This window comes from Amborella trichopoda, chromosome 12 (genome assembly GCF_054954075.1).
Source record: "Amborella trichopoda isolate Santa Cruz 75 chromosome 12, AtrichopodaSantaCruz75HAP2 v2.0, whole genome shotgun sequence".
Taxonomy (NCBI): Eukaryota; Viridiplantae; Streptophyta; class Magnoliopsida; order Amborellales; family Amborellaceae; genus Amborella; species Amborella trichopoda.
Window position 1 is genome coordinate 49499566 of NC_142347.1, and position 23829 is coordinate 49523394.

Genomic DNA, 23829 nt, shown 5'->3' on the forward strand with positions numbered 1-23829 from the left:
GTTTTGACATTGAAAACAATTGATCTTCTTGACCTCGACATATGTAAATATGAAAAAAAAAAAAAATCTCAAGTCTTAAAAATAGTACGTCTTATAGCATTTTATCTAGAAAGTCTATTTTAAAGTATTTATGGATTTGCTTATTCTACAACATTTCTGAAGATCTCAATTTCATAACTAGGGGTAAAAACAGATTTTTAGGTCATTATAAGAAATTTTAGCATCAAAACTGTATCTTTTAGCAAGATTAGAGGTATGCATTTGATTGTTCAAGATTGACACCTTATACAAACCACATTTTATTAAAAATCATATGTTATGTTTTATTTCTAAATTTCTTTAAGTTTCTCTACATTTTCCAAAAACAATTACCTGGCTAAAAGAATTACACTTTTAAAAACAAAAAGACCTCCAAAATGGGAGTATAATCAAAATAATTTTTCAGCATTGAATCAATCCAATGGTTCCAAAGTCATCGATCCATGCTAGAATTAAAATCCATTAAATGATACATATATCGTGGAAATATCTGAACCTCCCAATTATCTCACATGAGAATCGATCTAGCCCTCAATTTCCATATCACCTCGTAGCGAGGCATGCTCTTTGTACTCTCCTATTGTGATTCCGTAGGTGCACAATGTAGATATCCTACCTCGGGGAAAAAACCTACTTAGGAGGAACTTTTCCATCTAAAATTTGGAATCTTCTTTAGAGTAACTGGATTAGTATTTTTCAACCTACATTATTTGGATTTTGAGTTGCTAAACGCTTGGATCTAACCATGTGAAAATTGGACAATCTTTGCTTAGTATTAGAACATCATAAAAGCATTTGAAATTTATTTATTTCTTTTTGAAGTTGGTCCCCATAATATGGGGGCCGAGGTGCTTCCTCACACAAACTATATGTTTAAGGTAGTCTTTTTTATTTATTTATTCTTGCATCTACCCCAAAAGTAAGAAAGCTTAATTTTTTTTGAATCAAAATACCTTCATTTTAATCTACTTTTTTTTCTCTCCCAAAATGTGATGACCACACATGTGGCCCAGTACAAAAATAATAGTGTGGTATAAAAAAAAAGTATCGAGGGAGGGGCATTGCATGAGAAAGTACAGGGATATCTATAAATTTTCCAAAATTTTACCTATGGAGCAAAAGCAGGATATATACTCTATGCTCCTGCAAGAGCATGAAACTTTTTGGCTTTTATCTCACGGAACAAAGACAAATTGTCCACAGACTCGCTTGCTATCCGTCTGTGGCCACACACTCCACACCACACTCACTCAAATTCCAGCCACCGATGCATGTAACCCACAATACAAAACAGTGAAAGAGAGAACATTTTCCATGCAAAAGGATACAGAGAATGAGAAAACCTTGTTCATAGAACGATAGAGAGAGGAGAAACCATTGATCTGGAATCATTTATTGAGCAATGGTTTGTGCTCTGTGAAATTCTTCGAGCAAATTGGCTTTGGGCTGAGCTGAGAAATGGCCCCGGAGTTCGAGCTGCCAGAGGCGCTGCGGGCTGTGCTCCCGGCAGACCCTTACGAGCAGCTGGACGTGGCGCGGAGGATAACGTCAACAGCACTGTCGACGCGGATTGCGAAGCTCGAGGATGACATGGTGACGCTCCGAGAGGCAGTCCAGGAGAGAGAAGAAGTCATCACCCAACTCCAAGAGAACATTGAGAAGTTGGAAGTGGCACTGGAAGAGAGCAGTGAGAAGCTTGCGAAGGCCCTGGAAGAAAAGGTATGGTTTTTTTTACTAGCTTTTCCTTCTTTCATTGGTAACTAAGTTGCTTTTGCGGGATCTTTTTGTTATGGATTTTGACTGAACTCTGAAAGTTTGAATTAAGAGCTCTTTGAGTAGGGATTTTACTTCATCGAATTGAGTGGTAAACGTGTTAAGAATTGTGATGGGAGAATTTTGGGCCATGGGCCTTCTCTCTCTCGTAATGGTTTCTGTGGAGAGAGAGAGAGAGGAGTTCAGGGGCTGAGAGAGAGATTTTAGATAGAGAGAGACTCTGTGGCCTCATCTGATCTCAGTTCCGGGAAAGGGATCGACCCCGGGGTAAGTTTTAGACATGGCAATTACTTAAAAAGGTGTCGATTTTTTATATTAAACCAGGAGTAGTTTTGTATTTTTATAAATAAATTAAAAAAAAAACTTTTTTTTTTTTTGTGGATAGAAAGTAAAAAAACTGGATCTTTCACAATTGGCCTCTCCCGAAAACACGCTCCTCCCTTTTAGTAATTGCATTTTCCTCTCAAACTTTTATTCACATTAGAAACTACCTCAAAAACTGAGCAAACTGGTCAAAACAACCAACAACAACTACAAAATGGTTGCTTTAGTAAGTTCATTTTAATGAACTAACTCAAATATTTTTGCAAAAAATTGGGCACATTTTTTATTTATTTTTTTGATAATTTTAGCTTATAATGTAAGTTGAGTCAAATTACCTATCAGGATTGTCTACAAAGAGACCATTTATTTTTGGAAAATTGTTTCAAGTGAACTGGATTGCATTTCTACATATGCGATCCAGAAGTATAAAGCATCCGCTCCATCTAAAAACAATAGAAACGGTACAAATATTTTCTTATTAGAATGATTATTTTAATTTTTAATTTATTTATATTTTCATATGCATGATCTCCATGTTAGAGATTACATGTACTTAAAAATTAAGTCTTAAAATCCATCTCAAAAATAGGTTTATTAAGAGGCTTGCATTTCTATATGTGCGGGCTTGGCCACATAGAAACCGGATCATTTATTTTTTTGAATATAGAGGTCACAATCATTCTTATCTCTTAAATTTCAAAATGGATGGCTGTACGAGTGTCATTGAATAGACACAAAGTTCTAAAAAAAAAAAAAATTTGCTTGCTTCGTGATTCACCCCAAGCCATCCCATTTGACATATCTAATGAGTATAAGTGATTGTGACCTTGAAAGAAGGACAAATGAGATCTAGCTAGAGTATATACCATATATATATATTAATTATTTTTTTATCTTCACGGTTTAGATCACTCACAAGAAGTCATTTTACAATATAACAACTTCAAATAAAATAAAATAAAATAATCAAATAGGATCTCAAGAACTTTAAGCCATTGAAAACCACATTTTTCATTAATAAAGAAAAGGCACAATCTATGCTTGGAATAAAAGATATAATAAATAAATATGGAAAAAACAAAAGAAGGTGCCAGAGCTTACCTCAACCGGGGTTCTTACACTCCAGACCTAGTCACCACCTTTTGATGGTGCGAAATCTAATGGTCAGCCTTCAATCTCAACCAAGAAAGCAAGTTTGGACAAATCACACCAATGGAACATGAATCCATTTGATCACAAACTCAAACCTTAGGTGAATCCCCTTAACAACCTAGTTTGAGAGAGAGATGCTCTCTTTTCTATCATAACCCTATAATCTGAGAGATCGTGAGAGAGTAACCGTGAGAGAGTAAAGAGAGCCACCATGAGATGAGAGAGTGGTGTGCCTCATATGGCTATCTTAAGAGAAACTTTCTTAGATGGGAGAGAGAAGAAGTCAAGAGAGCATGAGAGGTGCGTGCCCCCCCTTAGCTTTCATGAGAGAAGAGAGAGAGTTTTGAGAGAGATAGAGTTTCTAAGTCGGGTGTGCCCCCTTTGGTAGGTTAAGAAAGAGATAAAAAGATAAGGTGTAGAGATTTTGGGTAGCGACAATCCTTTTTTATAGTGCTTGATCAAGATTAGGGTTTTTTAGGGTTTTTCTCGGCTTGCCACTCACATGAGATTGAATATGACCCATTGATCTTGGGTAACTTGTGGGTGAGGGATCTGAGCTCTCTATTCCATAGATAGGCCATCGACAACTTATGGAAGGTGTTAGACCATTATCCCCCACTTCCTAAATCATTTTCTCATCAATTAATTCAAATAAGAAATAAATATATCATAATATTATCATTTCTTATTTCAAGCATAATCATTCTCATACATTTCAATATATTAATCAAACATTCCTCAAGGTTTCAAACTTTTCAAAACAACACAAAACCTTCTCTCAAGCTTCAAGCTTGAACACCAAATAGGAAAGTTGCTATAGGTGGGGCGTGCCACCCATGGTGGCCATGCAATGGTGGACCCAAAAGACCTATTGGGCCTCCCATGCATATTTAATTTATTTCATATTTTTGAAAAAGCACAAAATTATTATTTGAATATTTAAATTATTATAAAATCAATATCTCTATTTTTATAAATCCAAATTTGATAAATAAAATATCCATAGATTTAGACAAATTCAAAAAATAATTCTAAAAATCAAATATAATAAAATATAAATAAAATCAATAAACCTTGATGGGAAAATGATCCATATGGTTTAGGAACAAATATCAACTGGGGCACTCCATGTCCAACAGCGAACTACGAACCACGCATGCTTTCTCAAATCGACCTAGTGTTGCTCATGACCCACAGTCTATGCAGGGGATCATTAGTGGGTCACCAAAGTCATGTTAATGGGCAAGGGGTCGTAGTCCCAATATATGGATTTCAGGTCCTCTAGGAGACAAAACGCCAAGGTCATCCTGACCTTGATGTAATCCATGGCTTGATGGTACACAGGGGGTATCTCTTACACATACACACGATTCATCTTAAAAGGTGGTACGTTTTTCCAAAAATAGCTATCAATGTTCATGTCGTGTGATGGAACAAATGATGAGTATTTGGCCCCGTCCCTCAAGGCCTCCATCACACATAAGGCTCACATAGTCCATCGGCTCACTCATCTAGGCATACTCCAGCCTCATCAAGGGATAACCCATATAACCATCATTAGTACAATTCTCATAGCCCATGAAACATGGGTTTTTCCCAACTAGACTGACCCAACACGTCAAGCACAATCTAGTATCAGCAAACAACGTTTGCTTAGTATGGTCCACAAGGGAGCACACTCCCACTGAATTCATGTTCTACAATATCATTTCATTTTACAAGCACACGTAAGGCCTTTAGTGGCCACACTCATCCAACAAACTTCCATGTACAAAAGACAAATTGTTGCTCTATAGACGATCCCTTATCTAAATGACCCAGTGAGTTTTGGATTTGCAAACTCAAAACAAAAGATAATGGAAAGACATGGTTCTGATTTGAAACATGGAATAAGCAATGGTATTTACTCCATCTATGGCACTTAAGTGGGCAAAAGTATCAAAATGCCCCTGTTTGATGAGGATATCTAATTCATAATTGAGGCATTTTGGGTATTTTTTATGGGATAGTTTAAGGGATATTTGAGTGAAATGTTCTAAGGTAACGGCTTTGTCGATGGATTGGTTGATTTGACCTCATCGATGAGACTATTTTAGTGATATTTTATTGGATTAAAGAAACATACAAACAGCTGTGGGCTTGACAGTCAAATTTGGTTTCCCATATTACTGTTGTTTGTACAGGAGAAGCTAGCTGAGCAAAACATTTCATTGTCTAATAATGTAAACAAGCTCAATCGAGATGTGGCCAAGGTAAGCTGATTCTTAAGACCTTTATGATTGTGATTCTATCATTTGTTTCTCTTTTTCTTTTGTCATCTCAATTATTGAAATGTTCTATAGGCAAGAATATTTCATGGAACTTTTGATCCTAGTTAAAGAAAAATTTCTGACAAAGCTCGACTCTGGTCAAAAAATGTCGGAAAAAAAATACAGATGGAATCATGGAATTATCATATCATTGAACTAAAGAATAGGGAAACCTTTTGTTCTTTTATTCTTGGAAAGGCATGGTTATTGCACAATTGATGAAGTGCACAATTTACTATTATATTGATTGTATTATCTAAATAAGGACATGCATGTTTGTGGTTTGTGGCCCATGCTGACACACCAAGAACATGAGTGACTCACACTTTAGAATTTTAGACTCTTCTTGTTAACTTTTCTTGTTTATATTTCAATATTGATGGTGTGATTGCGCAATAAGATTTTTTCTGAAAAAGAGAATAGCCATTGGAAGACCAGCAACTTCAAATCTAAGGAAGTATTTGAGAGGTAATTAAAGCCCTTTCATAATGGCTTCACTACCATGGCTGGTAATGATAACAGCATTTGCAATCTATAAGTTAACAGCATTCACCATCTAGAAGTTCACTATTTGTCATTTGAATATGTTGGGTTCCAATCAGCGTTATCAGAAGTTGACTAGACAACAAAATAGAAAAGTGTTCTTTCTGGTTCAATTGGCAGTTCAACTGAGCACCAAATTGATTGGACCAATCAAAGCCATAAAATATATCAAAAATCTTTTATAAATTACATTTAAGGATGGTTTTTCTCCAGATCCAGGTTTTTATTGGACCAAACCAGTTGGTGGTCTGGATGACGATCCAACAGGTCGGATCGGTTGGTTCTGTTCAGTTCTAATAACACTAATTCCCAGTCGGCAGCTTACTATCTGTAAGCTAGACAGAAATTCAAGATTGCCTTAAATGCATATGGACCATTTAGAGAACTCAGATGCAGCAATTTTGAATTATTTTATACTATTTTCCCATACTAAAAAAAATTGTGTTTCCTTATATTGGCCTTTTTACCTGATAGCTTTGCCTTTACCATAGCCTGGCTCGTGGTTCATTTCATCCTTGTGGTCGAGTTCTGCTTTACTACTTAATCAAGAGTTTCTTTGTCGCTGAAACTTCTCTAAGGATTTTAATGAAGTTGGGTTTCAACCAATGCATTCTCATAGACCACATTGCTTGGACATTGTCTTTTTGTTGGTATTTTACTTGTTAACATAACCATGCCCATCATTTATTAGACTTGGTGTTTATTCCTCATGCCTCTTCTATGTTTTCCCGTTGAGAAAATTTTCTTCGGTCATGTTATCCACTATGTACTTGATTCTTCCACCTCTATGTTACTCCAAATAATATAAAATTATCATGGAGGAGTCTAGCCTTCTTCAAAAAACCTTATCCTTATTTGGTGGTGTCATCACGAAAAGGATTGAAAATGTTGACCCGCACAGCTCAAAAACTTACTCTAAAATGAAAGAAGATATTGGGGCCTTATTATTTGGTTTGGTTTTCATTGTAATCAGCATAATTTGCAGATTCATATCTCTCAAAAACTTAGCAGGTTTGTTTAAGTTTCTTAATCTTCAAAACCATTTATCATGATTCTAGGAATATGCTTTTCTGTTTGTAAGAACTTGTTTTGTAACCAAGTCATGGAAAACATTCTTTCTGGCAAGAATATCATCATTATAAATAACTTCAAGGATAACCTTACAAGTGCTTTCATAAATCTACAGACTTTTCTTTTGCAGCATCTATTGTCTGTGCTTCTTGTAAGCATTGAACTTTGTATATTTGCAGTTGGAGATCTTCAAAAAGACTCTCATGCAATCCCTTCAAGAGGAAGAAGAGCCCTCTGTAAGCATTTCAAGATTGTAGTTCTGTATTCTTGTTAATCTCTCATTTGGAGGCGTTGAAATTAGTTTTGGATTAAAATGGCCTGTGCTTAGTGAAAAGCCAAGGAAACAATACAACTGCTTTAATATGGATATTCCTTTTCACAGCAAACTGGAGCTGCCCAGGTATCTGAAAAAAAAATACCAGATCCAAACAACATTTCATCCCGATCACTCCTAGGAGGTAATTGTTTTTGTCCATGGTTTTTCTCTATCCATGTGCCAACTATGAACAATAAACCTCATTTCATTTCTAACTTCTCTCCCAAAAAAAGTTCATTTCAATCGATGTGCGGTATTTAACAGAGGATGATGCGGGTTTGCAACTTCTGAAGCCATCTGAATTGCAAACTCAGGTCTCGGACACTGGAAATTCAGCTTCAGAGGATGGAAGTTCAACTGAACCAGATTGTATGCATACTTACAATAGAGAATTGCTTGGTTCTATTCAAATTTATACATTTGAAGGTTTACTACATTTTACTGGCTTATAAAAAAATTTATAATTGGCAGCAACAAGGTATAGTTCTTCCCGTCAATTTTCATTTGCATCCCAAGGTGGCACACCAAGGCTCACTCCTCCAGGATCTCCCCCTCGAGTTTCAGCTTCAGTTGAACCAGATTGTATGCATATTTACGATAGAGAATTGCTTCCTTCTATTAAAATTTATACATTTCATGTTTTACTACATTTTACTGGCTTATAAAAAGTTTTATAATTGGCAGCAACAAGGTATAGTTTATCCCGTGGACTTTCATTGGCATCCCAAGGTGGAAGGCTTACTCCAGGTGGCACACCAAGGCTTACTCCTCCAGGATCTCCCCCTCGAGTTTCAGCCTCAGTTTCTCCTACCATATCGTCGAAACCAACAACACCACAGCGACATTCAATTTCAGTGTCAACTTCAAGGGCCATATTTGATGATAGATCTTCAATTTTTTCGTCAATGCCTACCAGCCATACCACTACTACTTCAGGTTCTCCTGAATCAGGATCACATACAGGTTTGTTCCAAGAATATATTATAGCCATCATTGAGACATTCCTCATTGTTAGTTATTTCATTATGTCAATGCTTCTTAAACGTTTCACTTTTAATTTCTTAATCAATAGTTTCACATAAATTTGAATCAGGAAAGCATGTCATTTAGATTCTTAAGTGTGCCTATTTGTAGTAGAATTCTCAATGGTGCATCTCATCAACACTTACAAAAAAAGCAATTCTTAATGACTCTTAACAACTTCCAGATGGTTAACCTTTGAGTCCATCGGGGGCAACATATTTTGCATCCTTCAAATAGAACATAGTGGATTGGATGCTTTGAACTAGAGCTATGCAAATGCAAGTGTGGAATCCGCCATATAGTGCGAACTATTGTGCCTTCTCTACCAAAATTGTATTATGCAAAACTTCTTTTTTTTACTATTACTGCCAAATGCATTCTATTTCATTTTTTGATCGTGCTGATTGTGCTTGTTACTTAGGTAGATATCTTCAGAGCCCTCAATAAACAACTGTGGGTTATAGTTCATCCCTTGGACATATTGGATTATTACCGTGTTCTTCATGTGCAATATTGAATTTAAATTCGAGTCAAACAACTGATTGCTTTCTGCTCCCTCAGCTAGTCACCTTTACATGCAAATTTTTATGTTCCACTTGTCCCTCGTACATGCTTATACTTTTTGGGTCAAGGATAGCTTGCTTAATGACAAATGGATTTTATTTATTGGTTTGAGGGTAGTCTGCTTGATGGCAATCACATTTTATTTTAAGAACTTACTGATTGATGAGGGAATGTTGGCCATCTTATTCAAAATTATCATGCAAAATTCAGTAATGTGGCCAAATTTAAATGCATTAAAATCAAATGTATGATGATACCCAATGGCGCATTGCAAATTATATCTTTTATGGTCTCAGCATTTTCAAGTTGGGCTTGGTATGACAACCCTGCATTGATGACCTGATTTAACTCTATCTAATTGTAGTGTATATGAAATAAAAACAAAAACAAAAGTAATAGAAATATAATGAAATGTTAGATGATGCATCTATAACATTATGGCAATTGATTATTCTGAAGTGCCTGAAATTGGCAAAGTAAAAAATAGAGGATAATGTTGTTAACAGTCAAAAAAATCTGAAATGGTAAAGCATGTTCTAAGAATTTCTAGAAGGTTGAAAATTTGCTTCAAGGTTTTCACTATCAAGTTAATGGTTATAATCTGTTTCAGCACGTGCACGAGTCGATGGGAAGGAATTCTTTCGTCAAGTCAGGTATTTTCATGGACAACTGGAAACTAATGCTTTTTTTCCTTTATAAATTTATCAAAGTGTCCGAAGTCCGAACCCATTGTAAAGGCTAGCATCCTGCAAACTTGGCCCATTTGTTTATTTCACATGGTCTATGGTCCGTGCTGTTCACCTTCTATGGATCATATAATATATATGCTATGTATATTCTAGATTCTCCTTTTCCTCCGGTGAATTCACAGGTTCTTTATTGTGGTTTGCTGCATCCTTAATGATCTATACCTGCTATAATGAAATTGTTGACCTGTTTCCAGGAGTCGATTATCTTATGAACAGTTTGGTGCATTCTTAGCCAATGTGAAGGAACTGAACTCTCACAAACAATCAAGAGAGGTCTCTCTCTCTCTCTCTCTCTCTCTCTCTCTCTCTCTCTCGGGCTGAGAATTTTTCGGATCGGGACCAGATCCAGATCTGGATCCAATCTAGATCTAGATCCAGAATATTCGAATTTAGATCCAGATCCGGATCAGTTGCAATTTTGTATATTATAAAGTCAAAAGATAATTATAAAAGTTAAATTAATTATATATATTATATATATAAATTAATAAATATATGGATTATAACGTATGTATATATTTATACATATATTATTTAAAAACGGGTCAAATCCAAATCCGATTTACTTTCTGAATTTTGGATCCACGTCTGGATCTGGATAGGATCCAATTTTGGGTTTTGGATCCGGACTGGGTAAATTGTCAACCCTATCTCTCTCTCTCTCAAACTTCAACACAAGTGAAGTGGCCTGTAAGATGTGCAGTTATTAAACTCTTTAACTTCCCTGTTATAAGTTGGATTTTGTTTGAATCATTATATTTTTCAATACAGGAAACACTACGCAAAGCAGATGAGATATTCGGACCTGATAACAAGGACCTTTACATCGTATTTGAGGGATTAATCAGCAGGAATGTCCAGTAGAGTAACTGCCTTCTTCATTTGAACTAGTAATATCACCCTATTTTATCCATAGTTTGAGTTATTTTTATTCTCCATAGTAAAAAGCGATGATGAATATTTAAAGCTTTCAATCTTTCCTCCATAATTGTATTAATTTATTTATTCAACAAAAGTCTTTGCAATAATTTTGTAGTAATGTTATTGTTGTTCTTTAAAATTTGTGGCATGATACGCATTCTCTTCAATCCAGACATCAGAGAGAGAGAGAGAAAGAGAGAGAGAAGGGGGGGGGGGGGGCGGGAGGAATGTATAATACTCCTTTGACCATGAATAGTGGAGTTTTGCTCATATCAACAAAAGAAAAAGAAAGTGAAGGGTTTGCTGCTAAGGATAAGAATTTGATCATATTGTCACAAGTTTCATCTTGTCAAATTGGCCAAAGTTTGCCAACCTAAAGCTAAAGGGGGTATAGGAATCCAAGATCTCCAGAGTACAAATTTAGCTTTGTTGGGTAAGTGGTGGTGGCGTTTTGCTACCCAAACCAACCATTTGTGGTGGCAGGTGATCCACTGCAAGTATAGCAGCGGTGACCATGAATGGCTGCCTTCCTGCAAAGTGGGAGGCAATATTTCCGGCTTCTAGAGGTCCATCTTGCATTGCCGCCCACTGATTCTTAATCACATTCATTTTATACCCAGATATGGCTCAAGAGTTTTGTTTTGGCACAACATATGGGTAGGTTGATCACCTCTCAAGGAGCAATTTCCATCCCTCTTCCTGTTAGATCGCAACCCTCCCTCCACTGTGGTCGAAAGCATCACTGGCCCTATCCACTCAATATATGGAACCCGAATTTCAGAAGGCCCCTTGCTGATCACGAATATAACCACTTCCTGGCCTTCTCAGCAAAGCTTCACTTGGTTTTCTTATCACCCATAGGAGAGGACAAGATTGTTTGGTCCCCTTCTCCATCTGGAGATTTCACGTTCTCTTCCTTTTACCACAGCTTGACTTCATTCCCCCTGATCCCCTCACACCCTATCCCATTGCAGCTAATTCTTTTTTACCTCCAAAGATCCAGTTCTTTACCTGAATAGCCCCCATGAGAGAGCCTTAACCCTTGATCATCTTCAACGGAGGGGGTTACTGCTGCCCAACCGTCGTATCATGTGCTGCAAAGCTCAATAGACAAATCAACATCTTTTTCTACATTGTGAAGTGGCAATGGCCCTTTGGACTGATGTACTCATGCTCTTCAGTTGGCTGTGGGTCACCCCCCAGTATTCCGCTACTATTCTCGTCTTACACTCACACCCCTTGGAACAGAGCTGGGAAACTGTTATGGATTGCCTCCATTGCTGCAACACTACGGGTTATCTGGATTGAAAGGAATAGTAGGACTTGTGAATCTGCCGCTATCCCTAACCTTCACCAATTACTCCTTCTCAGACCTTCATCAACAGCTGCAGACATTACTTCATCTGAGGGTCATGAGGATATCTCCAGCATCCCTTTGGAGGTCACCGGAAATAGGGACCATCGAGTTCAATTTTGATGTTTGCTCCCTTGGCAACCCTGGCCCCCTGGCATCTGCGGCAATTCTGCAATTTGTCATATCTCTTCGGTCCAAGCACTGAGAGAAAGAGCATGGTATAGAGAGGAGAGCGAACAAGGGAACATGGTATAAACTATAAAGAGAAGAGAAAGGGGGAGGGAGTGAGAACTTGGTATACCCTTCTGAGTGAATCCACTTAAATCCATGTTCTGAGTGCGGATGCACATGTGTGTGCATGTGCATGTGATACCAAGCCAGTTGTGGCCTTTGCTTTGGTGAAGCATGTGTAAAATTATTAACTGAAATGGTAACCACATCTTTTTTTTATGTTTCCTTAAATCTTTTGGTTTCAATGTTGTGTTGTGACAGGCCAGTTGACATTTGCATTCGATGAAATTGTTTTACATGTTTATCGCATTAGAGAATAGAAATAGAAAATGTCTCGATTGCTCATTATCAGGCTGACTAAACAAGGCCTTCTATCATATAAAGCACATATTCATGTCATTCTTTGTGTTCTTATCTTTTTGTAATTTTTTTAAAATTTAATGACCACATCATTAGTGATGCACCCATGCGCATCAGACCACCCCCCGCCCCCAGTGCATTGAGTTCAAATCTAGCATTTGATAACATTGATCAGAACGTTTAAAGACAATGATAACATGAAAACCCTCTTTTGGGGGGATTTAAGTTTTCCAAAGTCACGAGACCATAATGTTGTCCAGCTTCAATTCATGTATGGAAAAAATTTATATAAGGTTGCAACTTTAAATTCTAAAATTAAAGTGCACCTCAAGAATCCATTATAGAAGGTTGTTTTGATGTTGGAAAATCCTCTAATTGATCATCTCAATATATGAATATGAAAAGAAAAAAAGAATTTTGAGTCTTAAAAATAGAGTATCTTGCAACAAATTATCTAGACCATCCATTTTCAAGATTCTCAAGGTTTATAGATCTACTTGATTTGAACCATTTTTGGAGTTTAAGATTTTATATTTAGAGATAAAAATAGATTCTCAAGCCATCATATGAATTTTTTAAACCAAAATTATATTTATAATAAAATTTGGAGGAACGCATTGTTTAAGGTTGCAACCTTATACAAAACCACACCCTTCATGTATATAACCACCACAACATTCACCATGCCATATCAGTCACTAGACTCCAGTTTATCTTTCTTGTTTCAATATTTTTTTGCTTGCTTCTTTGTTAACTAATACACCATTAATTTCTGATGTTAATCATGATAAATAGAATAAACAATTTCAAATTCCCATTTGTCCGCTTCACCACCAGACAGCAGCCTAAAACAGAGCATTTACAAATGTATTAGAGAAGCCCACAACATCATGGAGAATAGTTAATGGACCCTCATAAGTAGTCAATCATGAAATAACAGCTCTAAAAATTCGATATAATATTCTATATTTCTACTCCAAAGTAGACATGGGAAAGGTTATTGTACTTCCCCTACTGTATGGAAGATCTATACTTCCCCCCATCCAGTCCAATTTAAATCAAGTAAGCCACTGACCGTTTGATCTAAGATTTGACGCCTCAGTATTTTATTTTTAATTTTTTTCTACGAATTATATGAATATGAAATTTGGTATGTGCCATCATCTCAAAGAGGTGCACCTAAAAACAATATTAAAAAAATATTTTTGATAAAATACAATAACCAAAATACCCCTGAAACTTTCAAAGACATTTTGGTTATTTTATTTTATTGGGAATATTTATTTTATAGTTTTTTACAGGCAAGTTTAAGAGAGGAATGGATGCCCAAAATTTGGTACAAAAATATTTTGTAGTAAAAAATTAAAAATAAAATAGTGTAGAGGCGTGACATTGTGATGGGAGCCATCTCAGCCCTCCATTCAGAATTGACGGTTGGATAGGGGAAAGAATATAAGTTTTATACAATAGGAGAAGTACAGAAAGCTTGCCTAGTAGATATTAGATACCTTACCATGTACTGTACTTCTGCAAAGTGTCAGAGTCCCCGATATTCAATAAATCTGAAACCTAATACAACAACTAAATTGCTACATTTCGCAAGTTGCATCATGCTTGCCTAAATCATACAGGAACCAGACAATTTAAGTTGCTACGTGAGCCGTATTGGTTCACTATAAATCATCAGTCACATTGTCCATGAAATGGACAATCTTAGCTTACACTCCAAAATCTTAAGGTTTATTAAATGGGAAGTAATCCAACAAGACAAGCTTACCATACTAGGGCTTGCAGGAACCAAGTAATCGTCCGGGATCAAAGCCACGCTGTCGTCAAACTCACTACACACAAAAACTTATTACATTTTTAAAAACATTGGTTAGTCAAAGTGCAATTAAAATTCAATACCCACCTACGGAAAGCAGCAGCAGCAGAAGTGGTATGATCGTATGAAATAAAACTTGGTGTATTCTTTCTTTTATTTTTTTTCTTTTGTTAACTGTTATATATTTAGCAATGGAGTAATACAAGTAATGGCAGTATACAAAAAATAGGCAACCCACAACCAGGTGCCTATACAAAAACCTCAATAGTCCAAAAAAATGCTTTACAGTTTCTCATGCCATGCCAGTGTCGACAATTCACAAAATGAAATAAAATGGGGGAATACGTGACCATTGAGTCACTTTTTTTGTATAACTCCCTCACTGCCTCCTTGTCACACTTTACTTCCAGCATAGGTGTTAAAGATAATACAGCCAGAAAATAACGGATAGAATATTGGGTAGGTCAAGGATCGCGTGGCCGTTTCTTTAAAATGGAAGGCCTAGAACCAAAGCTTTTAGCCGCATTCTTCAAATAAGCATCTAGACTTCCCTCACAAGGAGAATCCCATAGGCAATAAGGCGTAGAACAATCTAGCGAATAGAACATTATTTGCTGCCGAATACCAAGATGGCTATATGCTTGTTGGGGGTCACCATCACATGCTTCCAGATCACAATTGGGGAGGTCCAAAGTTGGAATACGAGACTGCTCATAAGACAGCTTCAGAATCCAAATTTTCAGAATGTGGTGTATGATTTTCATCAATGCCACAAGAATGTGTTGTAAGTTATCATCTGATACCAAATTTGACATGTTTGTGTCACTCCGTGCACGAGCGTCAGTTTCACAAGCTCAACGTGCAGTGGATGTTGAAGACTGCCAGACCTATGCAATCATGTAAATGTAAAAATCAATGAGGTCAGATATTTTGCACCCTCCAAGCACTCCTTTGATCTCAGGAAACTGACTTCTAATAGCAGCTACATCGCTCAAGGCAGGTACATAATAATCCTTTGAACATGGTGATGCAAGATACTCAGCTACATCCTTCTTGTTAGCTTCAACTCCGATGCATCGTGAATGGCTGGAACAGATGTATCAGCCACAATGTTCAGATTGGAAGCACCCAACTGAAACTGATTCTTGACTACATTCTGACATATGATCCATTCCAACTCCATCCTTGAGACTGTCATCCCCCACGGTTGGTTGATTCCATGTAGAAGAGAAAGATGCGACACATGGGATAGCTGGGTCCATAAGAGATAACCCGGAAACTGACCAAGTAAACCAGAACCCGCATATGAAGCTAGCTTCTTTTTCAAGGAGCTGTTCCAATTATTCTTGATTGCATTGTTGGTCCTGAGTACCAAATTGCTTATATGTAGTAAGGAATCAGATAGAAGATAGCTCAAAATTTTCTTAAGTATGACAAGAAGCACAAAGCTAGCATTGTGAGTAGATCCAGATTCCAGAAAAGGAAGCAACACAACATGGAGAAAAGAAAGAAATGACAACACCATTTCTTCCTAGATACAGTGTTGAATGACAAAAAGACATGTACATGTATGTACAAATTCACATAGGACACATCTACGCATCAAAACAATATATGTGATTTGGTGCGCACAGATTATGTTGTATGGACACGGGTATGTGTGTAAGCGTCAGACACGGATATGGGGCATTGGATTCCCCATGAGGAGGAGGATTTCATAACAGTTATATTAAGAAGGGACAACAGCATACAACAATGTTGTATCATTATCATATTTCATGATGAGTATCAAAAAAAATCAGTTATATACAATTGCCTGAAACCTTAGTTCTATAGGATCCTTGAGCATAGGTAGTTGTTCCCACTATAAAACTTTATACTCCCTATGCAATTACTGATGTAAAAAAGGTCCCTTTTCCCATTCCCTCACTATCTTCTCCCAAAAATGCTAGCTAGGTGATGCCAGTAGCTAACAGCAATTACTCACATCACACAGGAAACATAAACAAAATACAAATCTGAGACCTGAAAAGGCATGCAAACAAAACATTTTTTTAAAAATGCCAGCTGCTCTGAAAGGTTCACATTTGACACGAGTGCAATAGATCATGAGACCATAAAAGATTCATGGGAATGATTCAAACAAAAACAATAATGATAACAACTAAGGAATGCACTAAGTTTTTTTTACCCAATGCAGTGAAGGAAGTCAAAACAAAGAGTAAACCATTGCCTTGTGATGCCACATGTCAAAGATTAAAAACATACCTTCCAGGTAAGAATTTTGCCAACTTCACCCACTTGTTTCCATGCTGTTGATGAGCACGGATTAGTGCCAACTCCTCATGTGGAGTCCATGCCTCTTTGTGTATTGCAGGATTCAAATGATTGTGCCACCTACGAAATTGACATAATTCACAAGAATGAATAAACCATCTTACAAATACATGCATGACCAAGGATCCCAAAAACAATAAGGCATTATGAAATGCTACTATTCCGCAAACCATCAAGAGTGAACCTCAATGAATATGAAAGAAAAAAGCACTACTACAAGAATTATTTCAAGGAAAACCATGGATTAGAGAAAACACAAAATATAGCAATGAAACTATATATAACGTAGACCGAGATTCAGAAGCCTATAACCCCTGGGGACCAAAATAAATAATGGTCAAAATAGATACGGTTTTTAATTACTACTAAGAAGTGGTCAAGCCCTACCTCTCAGCTAAACTATGAAGAATTACAAAATACTCTAAAAAGATGATTTGCTTCTTTGACAACAGAAAATCAATACTAGCTTCAATGCATATTATGCTACAGAAAAAAAAGTTGGAGTCCTACAAATCCAATCCATGAGCCAAAATCAGCATATTCCAGTTACAAGCGGTGAGATTGTTTAGGCAGCATTTGGAAACGTGTCTTATTGCAGTAAAGATCCGTGGTCAACAAACCACCACTTAGTAGCTACTTTTACAATTGGACAAATTGACAAACAAAGCCATCAAAAAACTTCTCATTTGAAATTATGCTTCCTCCAATCAAACTTCCATGACCGGCAAAACATATCCAACCAAATATATTGTAGCCCAAGTCTCAAATTTGTCAGTAAGCCTCCACGTATTCCAAAAAGCAATCAATAGACTTTACGAATTCTAATAATTGTTCTTATTGAGCGAATGATTAGTGTAGCATACATCTTTGAGACTGGGGCAGGACTTGCACTGCGCTATTTCAATGATACAGCGATTCCATTGAATATCTGGAAGAACGGCCAAGAAACAATATTTAGATCTTACCTTTCACGACACTGCTTTCCATTCCATCCAAGATACAGGGATTCCATTGAATATCGGGAAGAGCGGCCAAGAAACAATATTTAGATCTTACCTTTCACGACACTGCTTTCCATTCCATCCAAGTAATGCTTGTGCAATGGTTGACCAATTTTTGGCCCCATGTTGCAGGACAAGCTCAATAATCATGTCATCCCCCTACAAAAATTGTCATAATCAATCAAATACAATGAAGATGCAACACCTCAAAGCCCACAAATTTCCCACATTCAAAAATTTTAAAAAGCAAAAAGGTCCATAGAACCACATAGTGTGTATCAAGGAGAGGCAGCTTACTTCTTTTGACCATTGCCCTTTCACAAGATCAGGATTTAAAACCTTGTGCCACCTATGATAGCATTGGACCTCGGTGCGATAGGTAAAAAAGGTATCTGGCAAAGTAAAAATGCAAAACAAAACATCCAAATTATACACCCAGATAATAGCATACCACCATGAATAAGGGTTTCAACATATGTTTAAAAATGTTTATCAGGACACGCAAGGTCGCAAGAAATATGAAAAAGTAACTCTTAAAATTTATAAAACCCAACGACTAAAAACTGAAAACTATGGACCACGCGAAAAAAATCAAAACCAGTCCACATCAGAAGAAGATTAACATATTTTATCTTTAATTAAAATGGTGATGATGATCTTCAATTGAAATGGTGCACACCGTGCTGCATTGCTGCATAGAGAGGGATGCTGAGAAGCTGACGAGTAATGATGGCCATCCATGTCAGATGCAAACAACATCCTGGAATACATTAAAAGTCCCCCTCAGGTTTCACCCAGTAACTGAGAGATCCACTAGCCTATTCCAGCATCTGGAACAGACAGTGACGACACTCCCCAACATGCAAAATGGTATCCAAAAGGCCTTGCACTCAAGTTATGTGTTACATTTCTCAGAAAAAGAAATGTAATGGTGCCATCTTGAAATTAGATCCTTGCCACTAACAATTACATGTCGGATTTATTGGCCACTATCAGTAATAATTCTTTATATAATCAATCCTAGATTTCAAAAGCCAAAACAATTTTTACAATGTTTTCATTGTGAAAAGAAATGAAGAGACTTGCCTTGAAAGAAATAGATTGTAAAGCACATATGGTCGATGCAAGGCAGTAATAAAAAACACACAGATATGGATCAGGAATCAGTAGGTACCTTGCCAGTTCCTGGTTGGAATAGATGGTTCCATATATTTCATATAGTAATTAGTACATAAAACTTATATCATATAATGGAAGTCACTTATTTGGCCAAAGTGTGCAGCTAGAAAGTACTGGGTTGGAGGTTCGAACCCCTCCTGGTCCTGGGTCTCCAATAGCATAAACTTCCAACCTATTTTTCTTGGATTTTTTTTTCTTTTTTTTGCCATATCACTGATCCAGCCATTTAGGATCGGGATAAGTGTGTAGCCGCTCCACCCCACCTATCCGTTTTTTTTTTAAACAATGATGTAGGCAAACTAAGTATGGCTAAGAAAATATTGGGAAATGTGAATAAAGCAAAATAATCCAGGTATAATTTTCAAAATTATAACATCAAATAGTTGTAACCAATACTTTCTAGCAAACATTCAGAGATACAAAACCAAAATAAAATATATTCACCAGGTTACCTATCTCTTTCCACTGCCTGCCGTTATAGCAGTGAACAGCTTTCCTCAATATTTCATTCTGCAATCATAGTTCAAATTAATCAAGAAAAATTCCATTGCATATCAATGTTAGTATACCACTAAACACAAGAAAAGCAGCAATACAATCAACCAAAATCCATAGCATGCCCCAGGACCAAGCAAAAAATAAATATATAGTAGAAAAACTGTTAAACACCACAACCACTACAAATAGAGGCAGAAGCCTCCATAAGGAATGAGAATATTTGAAACTTATCTTGAGCATGCCAAAATCCAAATAATTGCAATGACTAGAACTCCTACAAAGGAAAGCAAACATTATGAAATATGGCAATTTGTCCTAGCCTTGAACACGCAATAGAAGAAGGTTTCTTAAAAAGCTAAAAATACAAAAGATAGATTTGAAGGCATCAATTTAATCCAATTTTAGTATCAATGTTCTCCAAGTCAGTCAAAAATATTTGATATTGAAGCCTATGTTTACATTTGATGGATATATTTGTTATTTGATTATCAAGAAAGGAAGGGGCACTAATTTGTCAGATATAGAATTGGTGAGCGTTTTCTCTTTCTTGGTGACAAGAGGGCTAGAACGTGCAACCTCAAGTTTGCAAAGTACCTTCCAATTGAGCAAGGGCATTAAGATCAACAACACTGAATATGAGGATTCTCATAAAAATAAGAATTCATGTAAGGAACGTAACTTTATAAAACTTAAATTAGACTGCACAGATCTGTCAAGTATGCAAACACAGAAAAATGATACATCAAGATCTGTATGCATTTCATAAATACGCCAAGTAATCTTTACGAATGTAATATTAAATGAACAGAAGCAAGCTAAAAAGGAGAAAGAAGTATGTAATAACCACTGCTAATGACCTCTTTAGGCATCCACCCACCGTAAGTCGAACATTTCGCAGGACCACTCATCCTCCTACAATGACATCATATACAAATATCATGTACACTTCCTTATGTTGGCTACAATGTGCAAACTTAAAAAGAAAATTGTTATCAAAATATATGCTTCTAGTATATAATAAAGGTGAAACCGACCCAAAACAGTAGCAAGGACCTAGTTTATCAATGTTGACATCACTCTTCACCTGGTCTTTTAGTTCCAAAGGTAATAACAATCATCAATAACTCAACCGAAGTTTTAAAGCAACGACTTGGGTTAGGATTCGTTAGGGAAGTTTGATTTGGGCAACTCAATTTGGCTATGTATTAAAAAATTAACAGTAAAACCTTCAGAATTGGCAATACTTGGACAGTTCCCAAGGAAACTCTCCTTCAATAAATTATAAATACTTCGCCTTTTGAAAAAAAAATTTCCAAACTATATCTAGTAAAAAGAGATTCTCTCCCATTTCAATAATTAATTTTATTGGAAACCTAATGTAATCCCCAAATTTCAAAGATTTTTCTTTTCGGAAAGAAAATGCAGTGCAAACTTTTTGTGATTATAATCACAATAATTGAAACATGCATCGCATGCCTCCTGCTAGTAATGTATATACAGTGGAACATTGTTCCAGCCCTTTTAAATCCAAGCTTTAGCAAAAGACACATGCATCGCATGCCTCTTGCTAGTAATGTATATACAGTGGAACATTGTTCCAGCCCATTTAAATCCAATTTTTAACAAACAACAAAAAAAAACAAAGAGATTCACTAAAAAAGAATAGAGTGCATATTATCTCCATCTCCTATCATAGCAGTAAACTATTCAAAACTTACCCCTGTGAATTTAACTGCAGATTGTTTGTAGTCTCACTGCACCCATCAGAAGGGCCAGAGTAGTGACTTGATTTCTCCTACTCTCCATGGTAGCATTCCTCTTTGTCCTAACACCGACCATCACTTCTCAAGTGCAAAGTGCATCCATATATCCCAAAAATCACTCTCACTCCAAAGTATGCCTCCAAAACATTATCAAATTCTAGAATAACTGCAATAATTATGACTTAACAAATGGAGCCACAAAATGAAAATTTGATAAAATATTATTGAAAAATAGAGGAAAGGAAACTCATGTCAACCATTTACAAACTAAGCTTTGCAAGTTTCTTCTCAGATGCTAGAATCCCGATGCAAGTACTAACTACGACCAAACAAATTTCAAATTGAAACCATATAAAAATGCTACCACTATGATATGCTACCATCACATCTTCTTGTTGCTTGGATATTAACATTGTGATATGCTAGCATTACTAATGAGAAGCTATTTGATGATTAAAATAAAATTTCAAACCATGAACTGCCCTTCATCTACAAATGGGCCAGAAACCACATCAGCCAATTTTGACCTAATCGTCATCAACAGTAAAATAAAACTCGGCAAGTTCCATTGGGACTCACCCGAGTTACTATGACTCGGAAAAGCTGCTGCAAAGCTGCTAGGTACAGAACCCATGGGAACCAGCCGTGTATGAACAGTTCAATATTTTATTATTATTTGAGGAATCAACCAAGTCTGTCAGACCTAACTAGGGCTTGGTAACTTAGAAAGTCCCAAATTGAGTGTTTCTTTTAAACCACTGATCATCAATGATCTGCTCAAGTATAAAACTTGCTAATCCCCTACAATATCCTTCTAATATACCACAAACACCAACCTAAACTTCAAGAAATTCGCAGCTGGAAAACTTTTAGTAAGTGACAGAGCAGCCAAGGCACTTAGAGATAGAGAGTTTGAATCTAGCCTCATTGTCTGCAAAGGCACCGAATGCCAATTCAACCAACTAAAACCTAAATGTTCAATAATCAGAAAATCTAGCCTAAATCCCTAGCATAGAGGCCATTAAAAGCAAACAAATGAACCACAAATGAAGTCAGAGACTCACCTAAGAAAATCCCCCTCCAGTTTCTTCTCAGATACCACTAACCCAAACAAAAACCTCACAAAATAATGAAAATTAATCAGAGCCAAACCAGCAACTGACCTTATCGCCAGTAAAACAAATGAACTCCAAGAAAAGCCTGCCGAAAATATCCTTAAGAAAATGTAACCAGAAAAAAAAAAACAAGAAAATGCAGTAAATCGACGCAATTTGAATTGCAAAACTCTTGATGAAAAACCTCAATTCGTACAGCTGCAAATGCTCTCGTTCAACTTCGGAATTTGCCCTAATTTCATGAGAGAAAGAGAGCCTTAGAGATAGAGAGTTTGAATTTTGAATTATGCTTACATTCGAAGGCGGTGGCGCCTACTCTATAGCGCGCGTGCAACTTCGCAGAGATCGGACGGCTGAGGCTGGCTATAGGAGTTGCCCGTTAGCTGGGCCCATGTGTTGCCGCGAGACCGCTGTTCGCTCACGACCGGCTGGTGCGGGTCACGATCTTGACTTAACGAAGCTAACCGGGGAGAGATATTTTGGCGGAAGCACAGGTTTTATAAAAGGGTGCAGTTAGCATGCAGAATCACAGATGTATCCGTAGGTGTAGAGGTAAGGTGCACCTTCAAATTTTATCATGATATATATTTTTGATGTAATATGTTATTAGAATTATCTTAAAATTTATTGTTATATTTAATTATAAAATTTTAAATTTCAAAAATAATTAAAATCAAATAGATCTATAAACGTATGAAAATTTTGAAAATGGACTGCGTAGATAATATGTTGTAAAATGCACTATTTTTAAAATTTAAAATCTTTTTATTTTTCATGATCATATATCTCGATGTCGAGATAATCAATCAAAGGGGTTTTTCAACATTAAAACTACTTTTTCCGATAGATTTTTAGGTACATCCATAGTTTTACATATAAAGTTACAACCTTATATAACCTTTTTTCTTTATAAAAAGTTAAAAACATAGCAAAGCCACGCCTCGAATTCTTCTGGTTGGGAAAGCGCCCTGCGCATTACAAATATATGTGATGGCTCTAAAATCAATTTGACTATGAGATTTAAAGCTTAAGAAATGTGCAAATCTTGCATATCATTTTAGGGCGAAATATACAATATGAGAATGTGTTGCAATACATTTTTTAGAGTTTGAAATCCTAATTTTTTTTTACAATCATAATGGTCAAAACCAAATTGATCGAAGGTATTCAAATGCCAAAACTGCAACTTTTCATAAGTCTTGAGGCCAACCTTTACTTTTTTTGATAGAGTCGCAGCCCTATTTTCCTTTGGCTATGGGATTTTAGTCATAAAGTGTAGCCCCAATTTTATTAGACGCATGATTTGCTTAAATTTTGGCCTTTTCTACTTTTAAATTTATTTTTGGAAAATGACAAATATACCCCTACTTTTTAAAAAAAAA

At 36.3% G+C, this 23829-nt stretch overlaps 2 protein-coding genes across 25 annotated transcripts; one reads left to right on the plus strand and one right to left on the minus strand.

The window, feature by feature from the left end:
• The first annotated feature begins 774 nt into the window (after positions 1–774).
• Positions 775–10923, plus strand: LOC18435708 (PH-response transcription factor). The gene is made up of 10 exons (XM_011625602.3): positions 775–1758; positions 5472–5540; positions 7391–7447; positions 7594–7669; positions 7792–7896; positions 7999–8109; positions 8212–8490; positions 9725–9767; positions 10058–10136; positions 10635–10923. Exons 1-10 carry the CDS (start codon positions 1498–1500, stop codon positions 10725–10727), a joined length of 1173 nt encoding a protein of 390 aa, XP_011623904.1. The 5' UTR covers positions 775–1497; the 3' UTR covers positions 10728–10923.
• A 102-nt stretch (positions 10924–11025) lies between these two features.
• On the minus strand, positions 11026–22739 carry LOC18435710 (transcription factor MYB3R-4). 24 transcript variants are annotated; one of them, XR_016045474.1, is made up of 11 exons: positions 22632–22739; positions 22397–22532; positions 21288–21498; positions 20427–20481; positions 19524–19581; positions 18572–18652; positions 18190–18284; positions 17948–18051; positions 17755–17819; positions 16823–16951; positions 14680–15918 (listed from the first exon to the last, which is right to left on the minus strand). XR_016045474.1 is itself a non-coding variant. In XM_088853174.1 (10 exons), coding segments are annotated over exons 8-10 (453 nt in total). In that variant the 5' UTR covers positions 17757–17819; positions 17948–18051; positions 18190–18284; positions 19524–19581; positions 20447–20481; positions 21288–21498; positions 22397–22532; positions 22632–22739; the 3' UTR covers positions 14680–15596. The 24 variants fall into 22 exon arrangements, 16 of the variants coding, with proteins under 16 accessions (XP_088709300.1, XP_088709291.1, XP_088709299.1 ...); XR_016045479.1 differs by lacking the exons at positions 14680–15918; positions 18572–18652 and adding exons at positions 11026–12296; positions 14507–14583 and having other exon boundaries at positions 21288–21410; positions 22397–22646; XR_002281115.2 differs by having other exon boundaries at positions 21288–21410; positions 22397–22646.
• Between the last annotated feature and the right edge of the window lie 1090 nt (positions 22740–23829).

Coding starts and splice junctions, on each gene's coding strand:
- LOC18435708 (XM_011625602.3), top strand. CDS start 1,498: ATGGCCCCGGAGTTCGAGCTGCCAGAGGCGCTGCGGGCTGTGCTCCCG. Junction 7,670..7,791: donor ATCCCGATCACTCCTAGGAG/GTAATTGTTTTT, acceptor GGTATTTAACAG/AGGATGATGCGGGTTTGCAA. Junction 10,137..10,634: donor CTCACAAACAATCAAGAGAG/GTCTCTCTCTCT, acceptor TTTTCAATACAG/GAAACACTACGCAAAGCAGA.
- LOC18435710 (XM_088853165.1), bottom strand. CDS start 20,477: ATGAGTGGTCCTGCGAAATGTTCGACTTACGGTGGGTGGATGCCTAAA. Junction 18,285..18,571: donor CTATGCAGCAATGCAGCACG/GTGTGCACCATT, acceptor TTACTTTGCCAG/ATACCTTTTTTACCTATCGC. Junction 16,952..17,947: donor GGAAAGCAGTGTCGTGAAAG/GTAAGATCTAAA, acceptor TCAATTTCGTAG/GTGGCACAATCATTTGAATC.